Raw genomic sequence first — 22,814 nt, forward strand, 5'->3', positions numbered from 1 at the left:
CAGGCCAGTGCTCAGCTCAGTATGCCATGCTGTCTCCCTCTGTCTGGGGGAAGTGTTTGTGTAGCTGTGCCAAACTCTTTGTACCATTTCTCTGAAGAGGCTGAAAGCTGATTCCAGCTGAGAATTGTGCAGGTGGAAGAGCCCTTACACCAGGGGTGGGCAAAATGCAGCCCGGGGGGGATGCGGCCCACCAGACCATTCTATCTGGCCCACGGGGCCCCCCCAAAGTTAAGAAAATTTATATTTATCTGCCCCTGCCTGCCTGTCATGCGGCCCTCAATGGCTTGCCAAAACTCAGTAAGCGGCCCTCCATCCGAAATAATTGCCCATCCCTGCCTTACACACTCTGGTGGCATTACCTCTGGCCTCTGCTCTTGCTGTCTTTGAGCTTGACAGTTTTCCAGCTGTTTTATAACATACACCAAGAGGGTAGGACAGGAGAGCTCCACTCCTTGCTTCCCCTCTCACGTGCTGTGCCCTCACTAGCCCGGTAGCCAGCTGCCTTCCTGCAGCAGAAGTGACTAAACAGCTTAATCACATGAATTTGATGAATGACTGCAGCCAGCAGGAAAAATTAAGGGGTGTGGAGAGATTGGGAGAAGGAGGGGTGGTCTTTGAGACCCCCATAACACAGGCAAAGCTACTGGTTTTTGCTGGCAGAAGAAGCTGTGGGAGGATGTTTGCTGCAACTCAGGGGTCCTGGTGTAGCCTTTGTTCCCTGGAACAAAATTAAGCTCAGAGATTTGTTAAGATTAGAGATTTGTGATTGAAAAGACCTCGAGACAGCCAGTCCATCCCAGCCCCACCCCTGTCAGCCAGCACCGGATCAATCATTCCCAGCATCCAAAGAGGGCGCAGAAGGGAGGAGAGATGTAAAGTGGAGGAAGGGTGCCAGTTGTTCATGCATCAATATGCATGCACACACACTGGAGTGGGCTGTGCACTGAGGGCATCTTTCCTCTTGTGTCTGCAGAGATTTCCAACTGCAGCTGCTGTGTCACGGAGTTTCCCAGCTCAGAGGCCGCTCCTGGGAAGTTCAGCAGGATGTGGTAGAGGGGTGAACTTGCAAAACCTTTTGCTGTGCAGGGTAGTCCTTCACTCAGCCAAGCAGAAGCTGCTGCGTCTGCTCTTGGAATAGCTCTGCTGTTTGCCTGTAGCGTGACCCCTTCCAGCCCTGGATCCAGCTTCTGTCTTCATAGGTATGTGACAGTTACAGGAGGCTTTGGTCTGTGTGTGGTTTGTGAGTTCAAGCAGGCAGTTCTCTTTTCCATGTTAACACAACTGAATCAGGGTTTCCAAAGCATACTCTGGTCAGCCTGTCTTGTTAGCAGAAAAAGGTACTTGGGCCTCTTCAAATGAAGGTGTGCATGTATGAGGGTGAAAGGGGGTGGGGGTGGTGAAGCAACTTTTAATTTTGAGACTGCAGCAGCCTTTTAATATGTGGTTTGTGTCAGGATTCCAATTAGTGGGTGTCAGCTTGGAGCTGTCTGCATGTTCAGTACAGAGCCCTGTAAGATTCCCAGGTACTTTTCATCTCAAGGCATTGGGTCAGTTCCAACGGTCCATGGCCCACAGTAGCTTATAGCAGGAAAGCAGGCAGTAGCTGCCTTTCTCCCTGCACTCCCCCCCTCCACCTGGTTGAGCTGCTGAATGAAATGCTGGGGGTAGAGACTGAGGGTAGTTGGGGACATCTGAGGTTGGGCACAAAGTGGGGCTGATATAGGACATGGAGGAAAGAGATTCTTTCTGCAGACTGATGGTTGTGGAGAGCACCTGTTTGTGATGTTCCATTGAGATCCTGAGCATCAGGTCAGTTGTGCTGTTGTGGCCTGAGGTGGGGCAGGGTTCTTCTCAGCTCTGACAAGACCTTTTCTACCATAAAGCGGGAGACTTGGCTACCCTCCTGTTCATAACTAGCCCACAGGAAACCTAATGAGGCAGCTTGGGTCACCAGTGATTGGGCTGCATCCTCTGGGCCTTTCCTCTCTCACATTTCATTCCTCCTCTTTCTACTTTGCAAATCAGACCTGAGCCCTCTTTCTCCCCTCCACGCTGTTTGCAGACTGACCTAGCTCTTCTTTGTTACTTCTTTTCTGGAGATCAACCCCTTTCACTCTGTCGCTTTCATTTCCAGGGATAAACGGGTTTCTCGTGCTGACGTGACTTTTTGTGTACTCTCTGATAAGGAGTAAGGTCTTTAGCACCTTTTTGGGAGGCACTTGAAAAACGACATATATTTTGCTTGTTGCTGGTTCCTAGATTACCCAGACCTTTTAAAACAATCCAGCATCTTCCTGTAGCTGCGCATTCTGTTAATTGTCTGTTCCCAGGATTGTGAGAGGCAGAGTTACCCCTTTTGCTTTCATTAAAATGGGCTTTGAATCTTGCCAAATCCCCAGCTACAGAAGAAATTGATTTCTACTCTTTATTCCGGCATTACATAGCCCTTTGCTCCCAGCCTCCTCTAGCAGGTTCTGAAGTCCTGCCTCAGACCTGCCAGATGGATGCTGCTGGTATTTTCCTTTTATTTTGCACTCAAGAAGATCATGCATCTCCAGTGTCAGGAACTGCTCTGACTGGATGGTAGTGGAGGTTGCATGTCATCAAATCCTTATTCGCCATATAGTTTGGATCTAAGTAGCCACATCACCCTATTCTAATGCTTATGTAAAGCACTAGAAGTGATTGGAAGCAGGAAAGAATGAAAAAGGAGAGGAAACATTTGAACACACTTATCTTCCTCCCTCCTCCCCTTGCATTTGTGTACTTGAGTTTCATTTGGCCAGGCCATAGTAAGTGGAAGGTGCTGCTCTCCCTTGCCTGTTTAGGAATACCATGCTGCCCCACTGCTCAAACTAGACATGTCTTGAGGTTAAATAGAGCAACTTTGGGCTTCAGAGCTCCTAAACCATAACCTTCACCAGCACTACATTTTTGGGGCCAAGTTCATGTCTGTATGAGTTTGCTCCCCATCCAGAAGCTAAAATATAACACTGCTCTCTGCTGCTGGGCTTAAGAAATCTAATTCCCCTGATTTAATAATTCCAGTTTGGGATTTCCCTGTCCCTATCCTGGATGAGCAGACCTCACTGACACGGGCTGAGCAGGTGGGGAATGCTGCTTTGTCTTGCCTTCTCCCTTTGAACCATGAACCAGGGGTCACTTTTCAGAGAAGAATGATCCAATCGGGATGTTGGGCCATGCCTTCGTCACTGATATTTTAACACCATTTCAGCCCTCCCTCTGTTACTTCCTATTTGAGTTTTCAGTGAAGCTTCCATTAGTACAGTCCTGAGACTGCAAGATGTCCTTCTACTAGACAGGCTTTGATGACATAGGAATGGACAGAATGGACACAGCTGACGAGCTCAGACTTGTACAAGTGGGCAAAGTCACTGGATGTACTCCATCTCCTGGGGCTGTTTCCTGCTCTTGTCCTTGATGTTTAGATGGTAACATTGCCCTGAAGTAACTCAATGAGCAAGGAACATGGAAAGGCCTGTGCTGAGAGGGAGAGGAATTTGCAAAGCTGGTCTTTTATGGAATGGTCTGATGCAACTTACCTTTGTGCAGAGGCTTTCATGAGGACACCTGACATGGGTGAGTGCTAAAGCATGACCAAGGGAGAATGAGGCTCAGGCTAGAGCAGGAGTGGGCAAAATATGTCCCACAGGCTGGATCTGTGCTGCCAAGCCATTCTGTTCGGCCCGTGGAGCCCCTAAAAAATTTAGAAAATATTTATCTGCTCCTGGCTGCTTGTCAAAGATGACAGGAGCCTGGGGCAGTAAGACCCAGGGGGAGCCTCAGCAAGTACCAGCAGCCCAGCCCCGTCCCACCCCCAGCCATTTCCCTGCCTGCCTGCCCACACTGCTCCAGCACCATGTGGCTCCCAGCTGCATCACCAGATTGGGGAGCATGGGGCCTGTGCTGGTACCCCGGGGCAGAGGGGAAGGTATATGGAGAGACTCTGTGTGTGTGTGTGTGTGTGTGTGTGTGTGTGTGTGTGTGTGTGTGTGTATTTGTAGGGTGAGTCCCACGCACACACCCCACCATACACATGTACCCACACCCCCCTTGCGCTGCCATACACACAGACCCCCATGCCCACACCCCCTCACACACCTGTCACCCTCCCCCCACACAGTCCCCCCACAAACTCCATACCTACCTACACCCCACATATCCACATGCACACCCATATGCTCCCTCACCCCACACCTATTCACCCCCCACAGGCATACCCACACCCTTCCCCACATACCCAGACACCCAAAGCCCACCACAAACCTATACTGCCCCCCCCACACACAAAATACCACGATAGGACTTCATTTTAAGCTATTATATACAATCACCTCTGTGTACTTTACACAAACACATGTAAACCAGGACAAAAATATTTTTTGAAACCAAATTAATGAATGTTTTAGATGTTTGCTTTTTAGAATATAATTTGGTATTTTTCTGGTTCCAGCAGGCAAAACCCCTTGCTGAAAGGAGTACTTCCTAGGGCAAGGGGAGGGACTCCTGGTGGCAAAGGTCAGGGGTTAGAGGGCAGGACTTCCAGTCACAAGATGGCGACCAGGGGTTGGGGCACCTGCTTGCCAGAACTCAGTAAATGGCCCTTAACCCAAAATAGTTGCCTGCCCTTGGGCTAGAGGGAAAAGAGGTTTGAGATGAGCAGGGAGACGCTACAAGGTATATAGCGCCTGTGTGAGCTCTGCGGGGCAGGCTCTCATTCCAGCGTGAGAGAACTGTACAGAGTGACATGCAGAGCCTGGTGACAGAAGGGATGAAATGGAAAGGGGCATAGAGCAAGAGAGCTCTGGGAAGTTGTGGAAGTCAAGTCCTTGGAGCTTTTTAAGTCCAAGGAAGTCAGTTTTGAGTTGTGCCCTGAAATGATCTTGGAGCCAGCAATGCTCTTTGAGTGGGAGGACAATCTGACTGCACTTCTGTGTATGTTTGTTGGAAAGAAGGCAGCAGCATTGCACAGGTGATGGAGTCTGGAGAGCCTGGGCTCAGAAGGCCACAGAGAAAAGAGCTGTAATAGCAGAGCAAAGGGACTGATGGTCTGGCTGAGATTCCAGCACAGTTCAGATGATGGCATAATCAAATGCTCAGATAAAGAGGGTGCAGGGGCAGGGTGAAGGTAGATACCATCAAAGCAGTTCTTGGTGGGACAATTGCAGCTGGATTCTGGGTCTGATGGTGCATCCTGGTCAGTGGAGCCCTCCAGAGGTAATGTCATGAAATTCCATTGAGAGGCTTGAAAATCCCAAGTCACTCAGGCATCCAGTCTCTTTTCAGGACTTGCTGGACTTGGGGAATAAGATCACAGCCCCCAGCAAGAGAATGATTAGACTTCTGTAGGCTGCCTTCTCCTTACATAATCATGCCCCCAAAGTGTGTGGGCTCTGAGATGAGAGAGGAGAGGGGCATAGATTTTATGAGGGTTTCCTGAATCCTTGGCTGGTGACATTTCTTTGATAAGAAAAATCAGGCTTCCTGCTCATGGCTGAGGCCTGATGGTATTAGAGACTGCTGCAAATTGCCTTCCTTTGAAAGAAAAGGAAAAGAAAAGCACTGAGCAATTCCCAGACAGATTCCAGTCACAGTAACCAGGGCAGGACAGAGACCCTGGGCTAGCGATCTCAAGGAGCTTGCCTTCCAGACCCTATGGTATGGGCTAAGATGGCGATGGTAGGGAGGCTTGTTAAGATCGTGAAGAGAAATACATGAGGAAGTTTCTGTTGCATCAATAACTTGGAAGCCCCTTGTTAGGGCACAGCTTCACAAAACTTTGCGCTACTGGGCCCCCAGCTCACATTGGCTGGGTACTGCTGGGGAACAGAGAAAGTTGATGCCTCTGGAATCGTAGCCATGACTCCCGACCCCTTGTTGGCACTGTGATGCCCTGGTCATGAAGGAAAAGGAGCAAAATTCCAAGCACTTCCCAGTGTGGTGTGAGCTAATGTTATTGGTGGCACGGGGCAGTGTGAATGTGCTTCATCAGGACTATTGCCTAATGGACAGTGCCAGCTAGTTACTTCATAGCAGCTTCTGCTCAGCACATTTCCACACTAAGGGATAGGTTTTTCCTCCTGACACTGTTTGGGTGAGCTGCAAGCTGCCAGCAGGTCTTGGCCGAAAGGAATAAGCTGAGTTGCTGCGATATTGGCAGCTCTGCAGTCAGAGGGCCCAAAAACACCAGTCAGTCAGCATGCCTAGGAGAGCCTATAGCAGAATATATTGGTCCCTTCCGTAAACTCGACAGCCTTTTTTCTGTCAGGCCTGAGACAGCCCAGCTTATATGATTTCCAGACACCATAGAACAGAAGCAACAGGCGCCTGGGGATGTGAAAGTGATTCAAGGCAGCCGAGTCTTCAGCATGGGTTTGGGGTGAGAGGAAGCTGGAATGCCTGCAAGGCAGGGCAATATGGTTCCCTTTAAACACATTTTTCTTCTGAGGCAAAACTTGTTTAAACAGGAGAGCCCATTTGTGCTTGGTGAAAAGGGAATGATGCCCTATTTATAAGTGGAAGATGAGCCAGGAAGATTCCAGGAAACTCTGTAGAAGTTGGAGCTGGGGGGAGTTGGTCTGAGAGAGGGAAAGGAGGTACTTGAGGATTTAGGGAGGAGAAATGTGTTGGCCAGACTTGAGGGACCTATGTCCCATGAGCTGGGCTGAAGTGTGGGTGTGGAGCAGCCCCACACTCTGCCTCAGACACAGATTTAGCCCTCTCACGCATTCCCCGCCCCACACACACACACATCAGTGACTAGCAAAGACACCCCCAGCGTTCTGCCCCTAAAGTGAGGTGGATGGTGAAGGAGATGATGAAGAAGGCTCCAAGTCCCTGCCCCACAGCATAGTTTTGGTGGGTCATGCTTTGGGGAGTCCCTTCCTCCATCTCACTTTTCTTGAGTGAGAACTGGGTGTGGTGGGCACGTCTCTTCCTGCCTCTCTGAGCTCAAGTGCAGCAGAGGTCACGGTGACCCTCCTGGGCCCAAGCTGCGCCCCCCAGAGCCTGTGCTAAGCTCAGCACTGAGGTATCTTTCCCAGCCTTAGCTGAGTATCGATCCCACCCTGTGTATTGCTGAGTCAGTGCAACCAGCTCAGGTTTCTGCACCCCCCCCCTCCAGGGTTCGCTACAGATCTACAAGGTCAGACGTCTGAGATTCATCTATTCTTCCCAGTGGGTGGGGACATTGTCCTAACTTTTTCATTACATCATTTCCCACATTCTCTTCCCGCAAGGATAGAAGTGACTGTCCTGGCAAGGATCTGGGAAGGAGTGAGGGTGGGTGGAAAAGAGCAAGGTAAATGTGAGAGCAGTGATGGCTAGGGGGCAGAGCCTTGAATCTTGTGCCCATGAGCTCGTCCTTCAACCTATTTGTGCCTCAGCTTTTTCTCTCTGCAAAATGAGGCTGATAATCCTAATCAACCTTCCAGGGAGACTTTGATCAGAGCTAGTTAAAATACTGCTAAAAAAGAGTACTCTGTGACTAAAAGTCAAATGAATTTTAAAAGAATCTGCTTTGATGTTCTCCTTCCTTTACCTTGGCTTTCTGTGTGTGTCCTAACAATTGAGTTGGCTGGCAGGAGCGTTCAAAGGAAAGCCATTTTTTAATCAAAGATTGGATGACATTCACATAGCAGGTTTCATATTCTGAATTGCAAATCTGATTTTGCATGTTACTGTTCATCCAGTCAGAAACAGGAAACAGATTCTGTGTTCAAACAAAACAGATTGGATACGGAATAGTCTCAACAAACCTATCGAAAGAGAGCTATGGATCGGGGTGATTTACAGAAGCTGACAAATCCCTTTGAATAACTTATCCGAGGAAATCACCGTTTCTGAACACTTTGCAAACAAATAAAAACATACATGTAGTAAATACTTCATGCTGAATGATTTCATTCACTGTTTGATGGAACTTTGAGATCTTCCAATTATAGACAGCCAAGCAAAACACTGCTACTATAGTATGAAGAACACAAGATTTGTCCAATACAAAAATATCTGTATTATTTAAGAAAAACATGAGGTAATCCCAGTTTTATGTATAAATCAGATATTTATTTTTATTATAGATACATATATATACATGCTTAAAAAACATATATAAAACTAAAACTTTGTCCTGTTTTAGCATTTTTCACCTAAGCATCCTTTGCCTTTTTATTGACACGTCCTTTCCTCAGCCCTCTCCAGCCTGATTCTCTGTTTCATCCTCCTGCTGTGCTCTGTGGGTCAGGGAATGGTGACTTTGTCCCTTGTTTGCACTGTGTTTGACACAGTGATCTCCTGATCTTAACAACAGCTAAGCACCTCAAAGTACTTTGTGTATGTGAGGGAATGCACTGATGCCTGCCAGTCAGGCAGTGTTGTCCCCATTTTGCAGAGAGGGAAACTGAAGCACTGGGAGGCAGGGGGAACAACTTACCCAAGGTTACACAGTGAATCAGTAGTACAGCTGAGAATAGAAATTGGTCTCTTGATTCCATGTGCCCTGCTTGATCCGTTTGAACACGACCGCTTGCTGATGTTAACTGTAATGTCTTTCATCCTGAGAACTTAATGCATTCTGTATACAAAATAATCTAGCACATGCAAACCCTGAAACCACTCGCAGTATGGTGCAGATTTGGTTTTATAGCAGGCAACAATGCACACAGTGGGAAGTGAAGCTTAATGGCATGACTGGAAAATTCAGGGGGGGATTTAAGGAAGAAGAATCCTATGCAAATCCAAGTCACAAGAATTTAAGTTAAAATCAGTTTTCTTATTGAGGAAGCTTGGAGAAGCCAGTTCCAAGATAAAGGGAGCTGGGACAGCTGTGTGTTGTTCAGCTGAACAGCTTTGAAATGGAGAAGTGAATGTCAAAAAGGCATTTTACTCAACCCAGCTTTTCCTTTTAAACAAATGCCTTCATCTACTACAGTAATGACCCATAATACTGCTGCATGCAATGTCATTATGAAACTTTTAGAGTCCTGAAGCATTGCACAATATCGACATGTGAAAATTCATCTCATCTGTTCCAATGTTAACCTTAACTCTGCCCAACAAGATGTCCTTATGCGGAAGCATGACAAGCTCATTGAGAGTCTGGAGCAGGGTTATGTAGAACAGATGGGAAGTGAAGGGGAGGAGGAAACATAGATGAGGGGAAGAAGAGACTTTCCTCTGGCAGCAGTAGCTGCATGGGTGGGCTCCCTGGGAACTGACCCTAGTGCCCTGTTTGTTCCCTCCTCCCCCTCTCCCAATACGTGCATATTGGGAGCAGGGCTCTGCCTGCTCTGGCAAAGGCTCCCTGGTGGGAAAGAGGGGAGCACCATCATGCTAGCTTCACTAGGCCCCATTCTGCTCCCCCCAGATATATTGCTTAGTGTGGCACTGAGGCGCAGGGCTGCCCCTGCCATAGCAAGGACTCTAGGAGGCTATTTTGGTTCCTCCTTTTGGTCAGCACCTGGGAATGATGCCCTGCTAACCTCACCCTAGTTACACACTGCTGTCCCTATGAACCCTTTTGACACATACTTACTAGTGATTATGATAATTTGTGGATCTGTACATGCAGCCTATGATCAATGATCTCATGCGTCTCAGGATCAGAGTTAAGGTGATAGTTGGACCATACGAGATGAAATTTTCACATTCTTGCAGATCAAATATGTAAATGGTAAGGATCCTAGAATACTTAAAGTGCCTTATTTTATTTTCAGCAATAATGTTGACAGTAACACTGTAGTTATGTAATTTACAAAAGAGTTTTGAGAGCTTCAGCAATCTTTACTGTAAGATGTCTGTGTGGGCATCTGGGGGAAAGGAAGGTGAACTGAGGACTGAATGATGGAGACTGCTGTGATGGGTGTGTACAGGTTGTACAGAGGCAGATTTGAGGTTAGTTGAGTTGTAGTGGAACCCAGGTGGTCGCTTCCTGTCTAAAACTCCTTCTATTCCATAAAACTGCAGCCATGAAAAGTATGATGAATTCATGGAACCGGGGGAGGCTGATTGGGGCAGGGATTGGTCTGGGATATACAGAGTTGAGTTTGGGGGTCTACAGGAAGTTTGAATTTTGGAGGCATGTGACCAGGAAAGCCTGGAAGGGAATGGAAAGCAGGATTTAGTGGAGGAATCTGCTGTTGCTTCTCCAGCCAGGAGCAAAGTTAGTGTCCTCCTAGATTCTAGCCTAGTTCTTCCTTTAGGTTATTAGCTGGGATGTGTACAGTGTCTGGGACCTTACAGGGAAATATAGATCTCCATCTACTCCCCTGGACAGCAGTGTCTTCTGTTCACCCCTCTTCCCTGTGGCTGGATGTACCTGCTGGAAAAGTAAACATTGTTTCTGGAAATGGGTTGGGGAACTTGCTCTGGGAAGCAGGGCTGAGGCTGGGAAGGGACTTGCAGGTTGCTAGGAGTCTCATTATTTATTTGTTGATGGTCCAGTGGCTCAGTCAATCAGACTTACTCTTCTTGCTAACAAAAAGGGGATGAATTATTTATCAGCTGAAAATGCCAGATGGTGATAGCTTTGCTGTTTACAGAGGAAGGAGAGCGTGAGGAGGGAGGGAGATGGGAACACAGAAAATGAACAGATTGTGTGCAGCTCTGCAGGGAAGTGCCTAGTCCTCCCTAGAGGACCCTCACCTCAGTCTGGCCCCTGACACCTTACTAGCTTTCAGGAAAGGGTCTGGGAGCTTGTGTCTCTTTCAGCCCAACAGTGTTGGGCATCAGAAGTAAGTTCCCCTGTTTCTGCTTCTCTTTTCTAAATCTCCAAACTCTAGTATTCATTTCTTTCCCCTGGGACTGCTTGTCTCTTGCCTGCAGAATCCTGCTTCCCCAAACTCAGCTCTGCTTGACATCCCTGGGTCAAAAAGAAAGTTCTCCCTGATGCGGGAAGGCAGTGAGGAAACAGACAGGTGAGGGAAGACAGATATTTTCCAAGGTTTTATCTACACTCCTGATTCCCAGCCCCAGGAGTGACTTTAGGGTCAATATTTCACTGGGATCTCTGACTCTGCAACTAGGCACAACTTTGGGAAAAACTCTGTCTGTTTAAGGTGGTCTAGAACTTCTTGTGATGGAAAGAGTCCCGTGCCCCAGGGGGATACTTGGTAGTGCTGTGCTGCAAGGAATGGTGGGAGCGATACAGGAGAAGGGGGAGGAATGCTTTTGCCATGCAGTTAATACTAGAGGTGCACTGATACATCGGTCAGATATCAGATAGGCACTGATATAAAGACAATAGACTATATTGGAAATAGTTTCATAGTTGGTAGGGTCGGAAGGGACCAGAGCAGATCATCAAGTTCAACCCCCTGCCATAGGCAGGAAAGAATGCTGGGGTCAAACGACCCTGGCTAGGTGATTGTCTAGCCTCCTTTTGAAGACCCCCAGGCTAGGAGCAAGCACCACTTCCCTTGGAAGTTGGTTCCAGATCCTAGCCACCCTGACTGAAGTAGTGCCTCCTGATGTCCAGCCTGAACCTACTCTCAGCCAATTTATGGCGGTTATTCCTAGTTACTCCTGGTAGTGCTCGGGGGAACAGGGTCTCTCCCATTACCTGCTGGTTCCCCTTGGTAAATTTATAGACGGCCACCAGATCCCCTCTTAGCCTTCTCTTGTGAAGGCTGAACAGGTTCAGGTCCCATAGCCTCTCCTCATAAGGCCTGCCCTGCTGCCCCCTGATCATGCGAGTGGCCCTCCTTTGGACCCTTTCGATGCTGTCCACATCCCTCCTGAAGTACAGCGCCCAGAACTGGACGCAGTACTCCAACTGTGGCTTGACCAATGTCGCATAGAGGGGGAGGATTACCTCCTTGGATCTGCTTGTGATGCATCTGTGGATGTATGACAAGGTGCGGTTGGCCCTACTGACCGCATCAGCCTGATGTGGCCGATAATTTGGCTGATAAATGCCCATATGTGCTCACAGCCACAGTGCAGCACGTAGGCAGCAAGGAGGACAGCCCAGCTGCTTGGAGAGCTGTGTGCAGCTAGTAAGTCTGTTGTGGTGAAAGGAGAGTGGGGAGGAAAGGGGCGTGGGGTGGCAGATCAACGTCCCCTACAGCGAAGGAGGGAGTGGGGCTGGGGTAGGTACTGCCCAGCCAGGGTGGGGCAGGTGCGGGACTGAGCCACGGCGGGGCGGGGTGGCTCCTGCTGCTGCTGCGTGCTGCTAGTCAGGGAGCGGTTCGTTCGGTTGCTTGTTCAGAAGCTCCTGCCGCTGCTCCCGCTGCTCATCCAGGAGGGCACGGGGGGTCCTGTGTGCCCCCAGATCTGTAGGATGGGCTGCAGCTGCGGGCTGGAGCCGGGGCTGCACCACGCCACACTGCGCTGCACTTAGGGTTGGCGGAGAGGGCACGGGGGGGAGGGCTGCAGCCATCCCAAATTTTGCTGTAGCCCTGCCATAGCCTTCTCCCAGCACTGCCGCTGCCCACCCCAAGCACAGCGCACCCCTGGCTACAGCCTGCCCGGCCCAGCCCTTACAGAACCGGGGGCACATGCCCCCCATGCCCTCCTGGATGAGCAGTGGGAGCTTCCAGATGAGTGGCACGCAGAGGCAGGAGCACCCCCAGCACCCTGGATGAGCCACAGCTCCATCCTGTGCCCGCCCCACCCCAGCTGGGCCTCACCTGCCTCAGCCCTACTCCCTCCCTCACTGCAGGCGGCATTAATCGGCCCCCCTATGCCCCTTCCCTACCTCCTCCCCTTCCACCACAACAGACTTATCAGCTACATGCAGCTGTATCAGAAATCAGTATCGGCTGATATGCCTCCTTAAAAATCTGCTATCGGTATTGGCCCCCAAAATCTCTATGTGTTTTGGTTAAGATGTAAAACTTGCCCTCACGGCAGTTGCTCACTGAAGCTCCGTGGGCACATCTTCCAGGTATCAGGGTGTTAGCTAGATCCCTGTGAAACTTTCCCAGCAAAGCCCAAACAATTTGAAGCTTAGTGAATCCCAGATTCTAAGACAGAAGCCAGTGAGTGTTTCTATGGGCCCTGTACATCTTTCATCAACACCTGTCACAGCCTTTGTGGATGTGGTTAAGGATGTGATTATTTTTGTGAGGGATTCTCAGCTTTTGTTACAGTTTTGTAGCATCATATCTGATCCTGCTAGAGCTGAGAATCACGTGTGCTGAGCACAGGTGTAGTCCCATGCCAGGTCTTTTAGGTTATACAAGGCTGCTCCCTGATGCACAGCACTTAAATGTAGTTTGCTGACTTATCTTTTCACCCAGAACTTGAAACTAACTTCAGAAGGCAATGTAAGGGGCTAGGGGTCAGTCCCAGCTCCGTAGACTGGGACTTAGAAGTCCCACTTACTTCCTATGTAATTTTGGGTATGTCACTTCACCTCCCTGTGCCTATTTCCACCTTTGCCATTTGTCATTCTTGTCTATTTATAAATCTAATAAAAATTTAGAAACTCGCTCGTTGGGACAGGGAGTGGGTGTTTGTGCGGAGCCTAGCACAACGAGGTCCTGATTTTGGTTGTCATCTAAAAAGAAGGGCGTGAAACAAATACTAGATGACAGTAAGTGCAGTTTCTCAGAACCAGGTCAAATGGCAGAGACATCTCTCCCATGTGTGCACTAACAAAAATGAAAATATGAATGCTTAGCATGGCTACAGTGTTGGGAATTTTGGTAGCTCTGTGGAAAGTTGACAGGGTGTAAACAAAGCTAACCGTTCGCAAAGCACATCCCAGCAAGTAGGTGTATGACCTCGCCATGGATGGGGGTGGGAAATGCATGTGACCATCATGCCCTCTTCACACTGGGTGAGACACTAGAGCAGGGATCAGATCATGTGGGCTGGATATGACCCACGGTACCATTGGAACCAGCCTCTGGACCTGGGGCTTCAGTGACGTTCAGTGGCAAGGAGGTTGGTGGTGGGGAGTTCTCCCGTGCCACAGCAGGAAGAAGTGGTGGTGGTTGCATCCTAGCACCCATCCGCCCACCACTCTTATCTCAGTGGGGTTATGCCAGCTGGCAGCCTGACAAGGTTGTTAACCACTGCTCTATAGCTAATTATTCCTGTTGCAAAACTGGGCCCCAGCTTCCCACTTCCCAGTGCAGCTGCCCTAGGAATCCCTAACTGGCTGCACCAGGTCAGACTGCTGCTCCCCCTGCTTTTCTTTTCCCCATGCCTTCCAAGGAGGCAAGAGGCCTGGAAAAGGGCAGGGCACTGGTTGATGAGGTCAGTGCTTGCTGTAGGCTCAAGGTATGTGTGTCTAGGTGTTCAGAGCTTTTACGGAAATAACCCACCTGTGGAGTCCTTGTAGGGCAGTGGGGACCAACCTTTGTGGTAAGTATGTCATGAATTAGCTCCACACACTTCGCAAGTGCTACTCTGATCCTCTTCCCCTGCCCTACCTGCTGCTCTGCATTCTGCTGCCTGCCCAATCTGCTGCTCTGTCTCCCACTGTGCTGCCTGTTCCTTCCCTGATCTGCTGTGCCACACACAGAGGCTGCCTGTGCCACTTGTGGCACCCCTGCCACAGGCTGGCCATCCCTATTGTAGAGCATGGGTGTCACCTGTATGCCTGGGAGCCATGAGAGCCAGTGCCATGGTTCATATAGAGCAGTACCTGGAGGCCTAAAAAGTGCGAGAGTTTGCAGATAGAAGCATAGTTAACTACAGGCAGGGGCATTGCCATAGTGCATCTATAAGGTTCAGTCCTCCAAGCCAACTCTACTGTGCCAGGTCCTCCTTCTCCAGAACAGGGAATGGACCCCCCTCTATTCCCACAGTGGTAGGTTTAACTCAATCACTCGGACTTTTGAACGGGTAGGTTCCCTCCATGACGTCAAGAGCATTGTTTTGGAAGAGAAGGTTTGTTCATGAGGGCTTGTTGGACATACTGGCACTCCCCAGGAGCCCTGGGAATTTATTGATAACTGCTTCATCTTATGCTGATGTGGAAGAACACCACAGGACCAAACCAGGTCCTTTGTTTCCAGAACTGGGCTTGAGTCCAAGACATCACCCATTATGGCTTGAGGGGTAAGGGAGTATGCTGCATCTTCCTCTCATGCTTCAAGCCAGTGAAAGCTTTGCAGTGGGGAACAACTGTACAGCAGACAATTGCACTTGCAGCCACCTTGGGTAATAGGGACACTTACCCCAACACAGCAGAAATGGCCAACAGCACTCACTGGGACCCACACAGAGCCTGGGATTTCCTGCCTGGGCTACTGTCCTCCTTGGCCACTGGTGGTCTAGCTAAACACTGCCTCCTTCAGGATCCAGTGGTTCCATCACTGGGGACCTCCTTGGTAGGTCACTGAGGACCTCTGACCCCTCCATGCCCTCACTATGCATTGCCCTCTCTTCCTCTGTGGGTTTGTATCACCAAGTTTTGCCCCTTCATACTCTTTTGGACCCATGGCTTGACATGGCTCCCTGATCACACTCTAAGGACCCTGTCCATGTTAGGCTCCTGAGGCTCTTTTTGCTAGGTGCTAAGAGGAAAAAAGGGAGAGAACGATGGAGCAGGAAAGTGATGTGAGCTCTTTGCCATGGGTCGTTACTGTAAAAATCCTTTTACAAGGCCATATTAAAGGAATCAAAAGTGGCCTGGACAGAGAATAAGGAGGTATTTTGGAAAAACTTGGGAAAACAGAATACAGAAAATGGCCAGGACAAGGTGAGTGGCTGGAGCCCTGTGAGATGTTGGACAGCTGAGTTTTCAACACTTAGAAAATGTCTTTTGGCCAGCGCTCCTACCAGGAGGCAGGAAGGTGGTCTGGAGCACCTGTTAGCATACACCTACCTCTGAAATCAAGGATTCCAGGTATTCAAAGGGAAGAGAGGGATAGGAAGATAATTTGTTGGTTGCTACTACCAGCACAGATGTGGTGGTAGGGGAATGTGGTGAGTAGAGCCCTGTCAGTCTCTTGCTACTTTTTATCTCTCTTATTTGTAGTGGCTTATGAAGATGGTCCAGTGACCTGCACCTGACCTCTGACTTCACCATGATACCAACAACTCATTCCAGCCTCTGGGACTGAGCAGGGAAGGTGGTGAAGGCCCTTTACTCTCAGGTAGGAATAAAGCAAGGATGCAGCTAAAAGTCCAAATGGCAACAGAACAATACAATTCTGTGGGGTGGAGGCCAGGGATGTGGCAGCCCCAGCTGCTAGCACCACCCCCCACTTCTGCAGCACCACTTGTTAGGAGATTTTTTGCTCTGACCTCTGTAGTGCCTGCTTCTGGGCCAGGCTGGGACTGCAGCAGCTATCAGATCACCCTGTCAGCATGCCGTCCCTAGCCTAATTATGTCCCTACCCAGTTCCTTCCACTGGGAAAAGCTAGGACTGGCCTGGCTCCCCAGCCAAAGTCCCCTGCAGTCCCCACCCTCCCTCCTGGCCCTCATTGACCCTGCCTGGGTTTTTGCAGGGTGAGGCCCAACAGATTGGACAGGAGGCACAGATGGACAGCATGTATTTTCCTGAGTCAGCACCAGGGGGCCCCAGCCCCATCTCCCTGGATGTTCTCAGCTTCCTGGACACATTAGCAAACAGCACGGAGGAGCAGTGCTTCAGCGCCCGCTCTCACAGCACGGTTCTCCAGGGGCTGCCCTTCGGCGGTGTGCCCACTGTGCTTGCCATCAACTTCATCCTCTGGTTGGTGAGTGAGCAGGTGTGGGGGGGCTGAGTACCAATCCCCACCTCCCTTCCCAAATGCCAGGGAGATGGTCTTATGCACACAGGAAAGATAAGCCCTTTCCAAGGGTCTCAGGGCGACTAATGTCTGAGTGAGAGAGGAGGGGCACCCTTACTGCAGAGGGCTATGTGTACAGCATCCCAGCGGGTGTCAGTAGAAGCAGGGACCAAGACAAATTGAACCAGGAGGTCCCTTGCAGGTCCTCTTTGCCTGTGGAAAGACAGCTTTAACCATGTGTGCTTTCCCATAGCAACAGCCATACTCAGAAACCTGGGCCCTGTAACTACCCCTCTGTGGTAGCACTGCTGGATGCTGCAGCAGAGACAAGGTTTGTCACTTTCACCCTCACAAAGCGTGAAGGGATGACACAGCAGCAAAACCACATCACCCTTGTCTACACTGGAGCTTTTACTGATACCTGGGCTAAAGGAAGTGTGGGAAGAGGGTGTATACATGGCTGTGGGTGTGGAGTTGGTATCCCTGAGGGGAAGCTGGTAGGAACAGCAGCCATAAACACTTGTGTGCCTTACATGAACCACCAAGGGGGAATCTGATTCTGCCTACAGACATGTGGGTGGGTTTCAGTGCATGCCATGTGTCTGCAGCAGGTGTACAGCCCAATCTGCAAGTGGGGAGGAGCTGTACTATGAGCTGAGCAAGCAGCTTTGCCCAAGGAGTATTTGGCGGGTTTCTGTGTATGGACTCTTCTCTTTACCTGTGTGTGTAGTAGGCACTGTGGCTATATAGGTGTCTGCCTCTGTGTGTGGAGAGCTATGCTCACCTCAGCTGTGTTAGCTTTCCATCTGTGTGTGTGTGCATTCTCTCTGGGCGTACAGGGGTGTGGATATATATAGTCCCCTGGGTTTAGTGGGATTCTGCTAGTGTGTGAGTACAGTCACCCTGCCAGTGGGCCTCTGGCAGCTGTGGTGACATTGCTAAGGCAGGAGCACAGTTGGCCATCAGCACTGAGGGGACACAGTAGAGATCAGGCAAAGGGAACATTAACCCTTTGATTTCTCCCACCTGCTGAAGCTCCTCCTCCTGGTCTTCTCCTGCCTTCGAAAAGCAGCTTGGGACTATGGGCGTCTGGCCCTGCTGATGGATAATGACAGGTAAGAACTAAGCTTCCTTCCTAGATGCCTTAATGGCCTTGTCAGTCTCCAGCCTCTGCTACAGCTATCAAGGAAGAAGCCAGTTAGTGCCACTTGGTTATAATGTGGATAGAGTTTCAGGTATTGGGGGATGTTGCAGCTCATAACCTCTGTAGCTGTCTTACCTCCTCCATGCTGCAGACTGTCTTAAGAGAAGTTGAACTCTGTGCTGTGCTACAGCACAGCCTGGGCTGCATCTGGGCCAGCTTTCCCAGCAGGCCCTAGTTGGTGTTGCTCGGTACAGAGCGAGCCAGCACCAGGCAGGTTTTGACTCTGGTGTGTTTAGGGATATGGCTTTCTTTTCATGCAGTTATTTTAAGAAATGCCATAAAACCCCATTAGCATGTGCAGCATTTATTGAGCTAAAACACCATTTCCCCTGCCTCCTGCCACACAGTCACATAATCCCTTAGGCAAGCCCCCATCCTCTGACTGAAATTTCTGATTTGCTCCTGTCACTGTGGGCTTGATTCCCCACCTGCTGAAACCACTGGCAAAGGTGTGGCTGAATGCACTAGGCCAGGAGTCAGCCCATGGCCTGCACAGAAGGACTCCCTGAGGGCTAAGGAAGTAGCTGGCATATGTCTTGGTGCTTTAGCCTTCTGGAAAAGCGGGTGCCTCTTGCAGAGAGGTCCTGAGTGTGCATCTGGATGAAACCTTCAAGCTATGATGTGGCAAGAGAAAGGAGATGATGGTGTAGGGACACACTTGGAGGGGGGTGTGGAATTTGCTGTCTGGGCAAAGGTGAGAGGGCCTGTAAGGAAACAGGTAATGGTTGAGCTTGGAATAGGTGATAGTTGGGGGGGATTATGGCACCTGGTGTGCTGCAGTTCTTTGTGTTACTAACAGTAAGGTGGAGGTGAAGGAGGAGTGAGTGTATAGGGGGTAAAGGGCTCGAGGCTGCAGTTGTGATAGCTGACTAGGTGATACTGTGCAAAGGAGTGGTTGCAGGGAATGGGGAAGGGAACTGGGCAAGATGATCAGGGAATGATGCAGTCTTCTGAGTAGCTGTTGGTGTGTCTAATTGTCTCTTTCCCCCCCACACTTTTGTAACAGCCGAATCCCTCCAAGCACATGGAACTCCTATGAGTAATGATACTAGTGATCTGGTGACTGGCGTTGGTGGCAGGATACGTGTCTTCTTGGAAAAGAAAGAATCAGTAGCTGCTTTCCTAGGGTGTTTGAGGGGCAGGTGGCTAGGCCAGACATCTCCCAGCATAGAGCCTGGCACTGGCAGCAAGAGGAGGGCTTGAGGACAGTTGTGTATAGCAGCAAAATTCCCAAATTCTTCCACTCAGCTGCAGTGGGTGGAAGGGAATATCAGTAGTCTCTGGGCCTTAGGACAAAGCCCTACATTAAAATACGAACATCCATCACAATTAAAAATGACTCCGGCACCAGGTTTGAGGGGGTGGGGGTTACATTCTGAGAGATTTTGTTGTCCATTCGCCCCTCCGTACCCTGCAGCCTGAAACCAGACTGATCTGCCAGGCCTCCCCTCCTAGGCTTGCCAGGCTCCTCAGTATTTTAGTGCCATCCTGCTCCCCACCCCGCAGTGCTTCCTCTTTCTTTCCCTAGGATGCACTGGGGGTGGGGGGTAGCACAGATGTGGTGATGGGGGAATGTGGGGTAGTCTCTGCAAGGCATGAGGCTGGCTACAGGAAATTGTTTCTAGAACCCTTTTCTGATCTTTATTCTCCTTTGGTTTTTCTTCTGCTCTGGCTTTGGGTCTAAAACTGGAAATGTGTTGATGAGGTTTTCCCTCCTGGGACAGATCAAAGGGGCGCAGGCAAGATTCAAAACATGTGCTGGGATTAAAAAGTACTGGAATGTCTCCTGAGATCATCAACTGAGGGGCTGTAAAAATTCATTTTACAGGAATCATCCAGCATGTGAGCTGAAAGAGATGCTCCCATTAGCTGTCAGTGCCACAGGGCCTACGACACCTAGTGAAGCAATTCTGATTCTGCTCTATAGAGAGTAGCATGTGTGCAGACATGCACACCCAATCTCTCATTCATTACAATATTACCATTATTGACTGACTTGGTGCCTCATCTCTCCTGTATCCGGTGGCCATCAGTTGAGTTCGATATGCCCACTCAGCAATGGCAGCATGCGTCTAATCACTGTTCTAGTGACCATGAAACTGTAACCTGGGCATAGGAACTGCAGTGACTTCCTTGGGTGATGGGGTGGGGGTGACATGCTTTGGGACTGTAGTGGTTTTATGCACAGAGTCCTTCTACCACCTGCTGATTCACTGGCTTAGTGAACAGGCTGATGGAAGAACTGACTACTTAAAGCTACTGAGCTGAGAAATCCCTGCCAGCCTCTGAGCTAGAAATGCACAGGCACTGTCCCAGCCCAGTTGATTGCCCAGGAAGGTCTCAGTCACTAAGGGAAAGCTTCCGATCACTTTGATGAAAGTCTGATCAGGATCTTACATTTTCCCTTTTCCTTTTGTCCTTCTGCCTCTTTCATTCTCTTCTTCTTCCCCCTCTCTCTATACTTTTCCTTTGTCATCGTTTCTGTCTTCCCTGAAAGCCTGACATCACTGTTCTATGGAGAGCAGAGTGAGAAGGAGAAATCCCCTTCCGAGACCAGCCCTCTGGAAGCTGATAACAAAGATGTGGTGAGTGTCCAGCAGGATGTAGTGCGGGAAGTTAGCTCCATCCTGTGCCAAGAGGAAGTGTTATTATTGGAAGCCCAGGTCAGAAATGGAATTGGGTCACAAGCACAGAGCTTCCTGCTTCATCTGAACCAGCAGCAGATCAAAGAGCTGCTCATTTTTTTTCCTGGGAAGCTGCATTGTTCTGATGTCCTTATTAGGGGGGGCAGGTTGGGGGAAATCACTGCCTTTTTTCCTATCACCCCAGAGCAATTTAATTGCTTACACTAGCAGCAGGAGGCTTAACGCAGACAGGGCATGGGCACTTCTGCCAGTATCGTAGCGAGGAAGTTTGGTGCCCTTGGCAACCCTGTAGTCGCAGCCCTCCCTCATCCCACACCCAGATCCGGGGCCTGGGGGTGCACACAGTGGTGGGAGCTGCCCCCACCCCCACCCTGCGCCCCCCCGGACAAGCTGCTTGTGGTTCTGTCTTGCACCCTACCCCAGCTGGGCACTATCTGTCCCAGTCACAGTCCCCCTCCACCCTCACCAGAGGGCCTCAGTCTGCCCCCACCCCAACTGTCCCCCACAACAGACTCACCAGCCAGGCACTGCTCTCCAAGTTGCCAGACTGGCCATGTGCATGCTGCAGCAGTGTGCATGCACGCGGCATTTATCAGCGACATTATTGACCACATGAGCCAACATTTTTCAACATATTTATAACAAAATATCAACTCACAACTCACCTGTTGGTGCCCCTTTGCTTCAGTGCCCGGAGCAGTTACCCCACTTGCCCCTCCCTTCCTGTGGTACTGACTTCTACCATTGTGCCATCTCCATCCAGGCCAAGCAGAGCTAGACAAACTGGTGACAGAAACTCCAGAGTCCTGTCTAGAGCAGCACCTCCTCCAGTAGCAAATCTTGGCCAAGGTCTAGGAATTCCTTTCTGGCCCCTAACCCTGACTCCCTAACAGGGGTAAGGGAGTCAGTGTACATTTCACTGCATGTGGGTCTCTTCCCTTGATGCCAGGTGGCTATGGAGTCAAGTCATACTGAAGCCAAGCAGAAGGAGCATTGGCTCCCAGGATGCAAACTCGTCTTCAAGACTGATACTACCAGGCAGTTCTAGGTCAGGTACTGAGGAGGAGATATCCTTGGGAAGGAGTGCTTGAGCTAAAGGCTACCATACCAAGGTGGGGCAGGGAGGGCAGTGTAGACCTGTCCCCTTGATTTTGCAGGGTTCATCCCCCTGCTATTTTCTCCCTTGACCTCTCCCCCCTAACCTGCTCTCAAAGACAGGGCCTCGCCCTCCTGGCCCTCTGCTGTGGTTACTTGCTGTAAAGACATCTGTAGCCTAAATTTTTGTCCCTGAGCCTCACAACTTTCCCTCCTCATCCTGCTAGCTGCCTTCTGAGAGTATTAGTAGGTCCCTTCCATTTACACAGTGACTCTGAAGATATTTATAAGGTGCACATATGTCCCTCTGGAGTCATCATTATTCTAGACCGCTGATTTTCAACGAGGGGGCCATGGCACCCTGGGGTGCTGCAAGGTCTTTGTAACAGTATTGCACAATATTAGCACTGTTAGATATGCAATTACAAGATCAACCCAGAGATTCCAAGTAGGAACCCAGAGTGTCAAAAGCATTCTAACCTGTTGTGGCCTTTTTGAGTTCTTTGCAACAGAAGAATTACTCTAGTATTGTTCTGTAGTCAAGAAATGAATGAATGCTAAGAGTTGGCATTTTCCAAGGAGTGCCTTGAATCTAATGAGGGGTGCCTTGAGTCTCAAAAGGCTGAGAACCAGTGTTCTAGGTCATGCTGCCTAGACTCGTGCCATGGAATGTGGCCAGGTGCATTTAACAGTTGGTTTCTCTCCCCTTCTCCTCATATGCCTATCCTGAGCCCTCTGCTTCCTTTGCTGATTGCCCATGTGGAAAGTAAAGATCCCCAGGCAATTGCAGCAAAAGCAGTGGAAAGCAATCAAGCCTTCTGCCCTAAGAGGCAAGAGTTGTTCTGTCTGTGCTGGTAGGAGCATTGTCTTTGAGTTCAAAACAGCAGCTGTGCTAGCATAACACAAGCTGATGCGTTGAAGGCATTCCCTGTTCTCCCCAGCCATGGTTGCAGTGCTGCCGGCACCCACTTCCCTACATGATGCTCTCTCAGCCCATGTTGCTCTTATGGTATCTTGCATTGACCTCCACTAACTGATCTTGTTTTCCATCTTCCTTTCTAGGGATTCTGCTCTTGGCTCATTTCCATCTACCAAATGAAGTAAGTACATGTCCTTCCCAATCTGTACAGGAGGATGGCAACCATGCCTCATTCTGCCTTTCAATTTACTAAGGCACCCTC

At 49.7% G+C, this 22,814-nt stretch overlaps 1 protein-coding gene across 2 annotated transcripts in view; it reads left to right on the plus strand.

The window, feature by feature from the left end:
• TMEM63C (transmembrane protein 63C) overlaps positions 1-22,814 on the plus strand; it is an 84,006-nt gene that overhangs the window by 31,710 nt on the left and 29,482 nt on the right. Inside the window, exons 2-7 of one of the 2 annotated variants that reach the window (XM_059723114.1) lie at positions 15,953-16,070; positions 16,426-16,656; positions 17,725-17,804; positions 18,900-18,932; positions 20,391-20,478; positions 22,696-22,733. In XM_059723114.1, the coding sequence (XP_059579097.1) occupies positions 16,459-16,656; positions 17,725-17,804; positions 18,900-18,932; positions 20,391-20,478; positions 22,696-22,733 (437 nt within the window). In that variant the 5' untranslated portion in view covers positions 15,953-16,070; positions 16,426-16,458. The remainder of the gene's footprint in view (positions 1-15,952; positions 16,071-16,425; positions 16,657-17,724; positions 17,805-18,899; positions 18,933-20,390; positions 20,479-22,695; positions 22,734-22,814) is intronic. The other variant, XM_059723116.1, reaches the window with a different exon arrangement.

Source organism: Alligator mississippiensis, chromosome 2 (genome assembly GCF_030867095.1).
Source record: "Alligator mississippiensis isolate rAllMis1 chromosome 2, rAllMis1, whole genome shotgun sequence".
NCBI classification, from domain to species: Eukaryota; Metazoa; Chordata; order Crocodylia; family Alligatoridae; genus Alligator; species Alligator mississippiensis.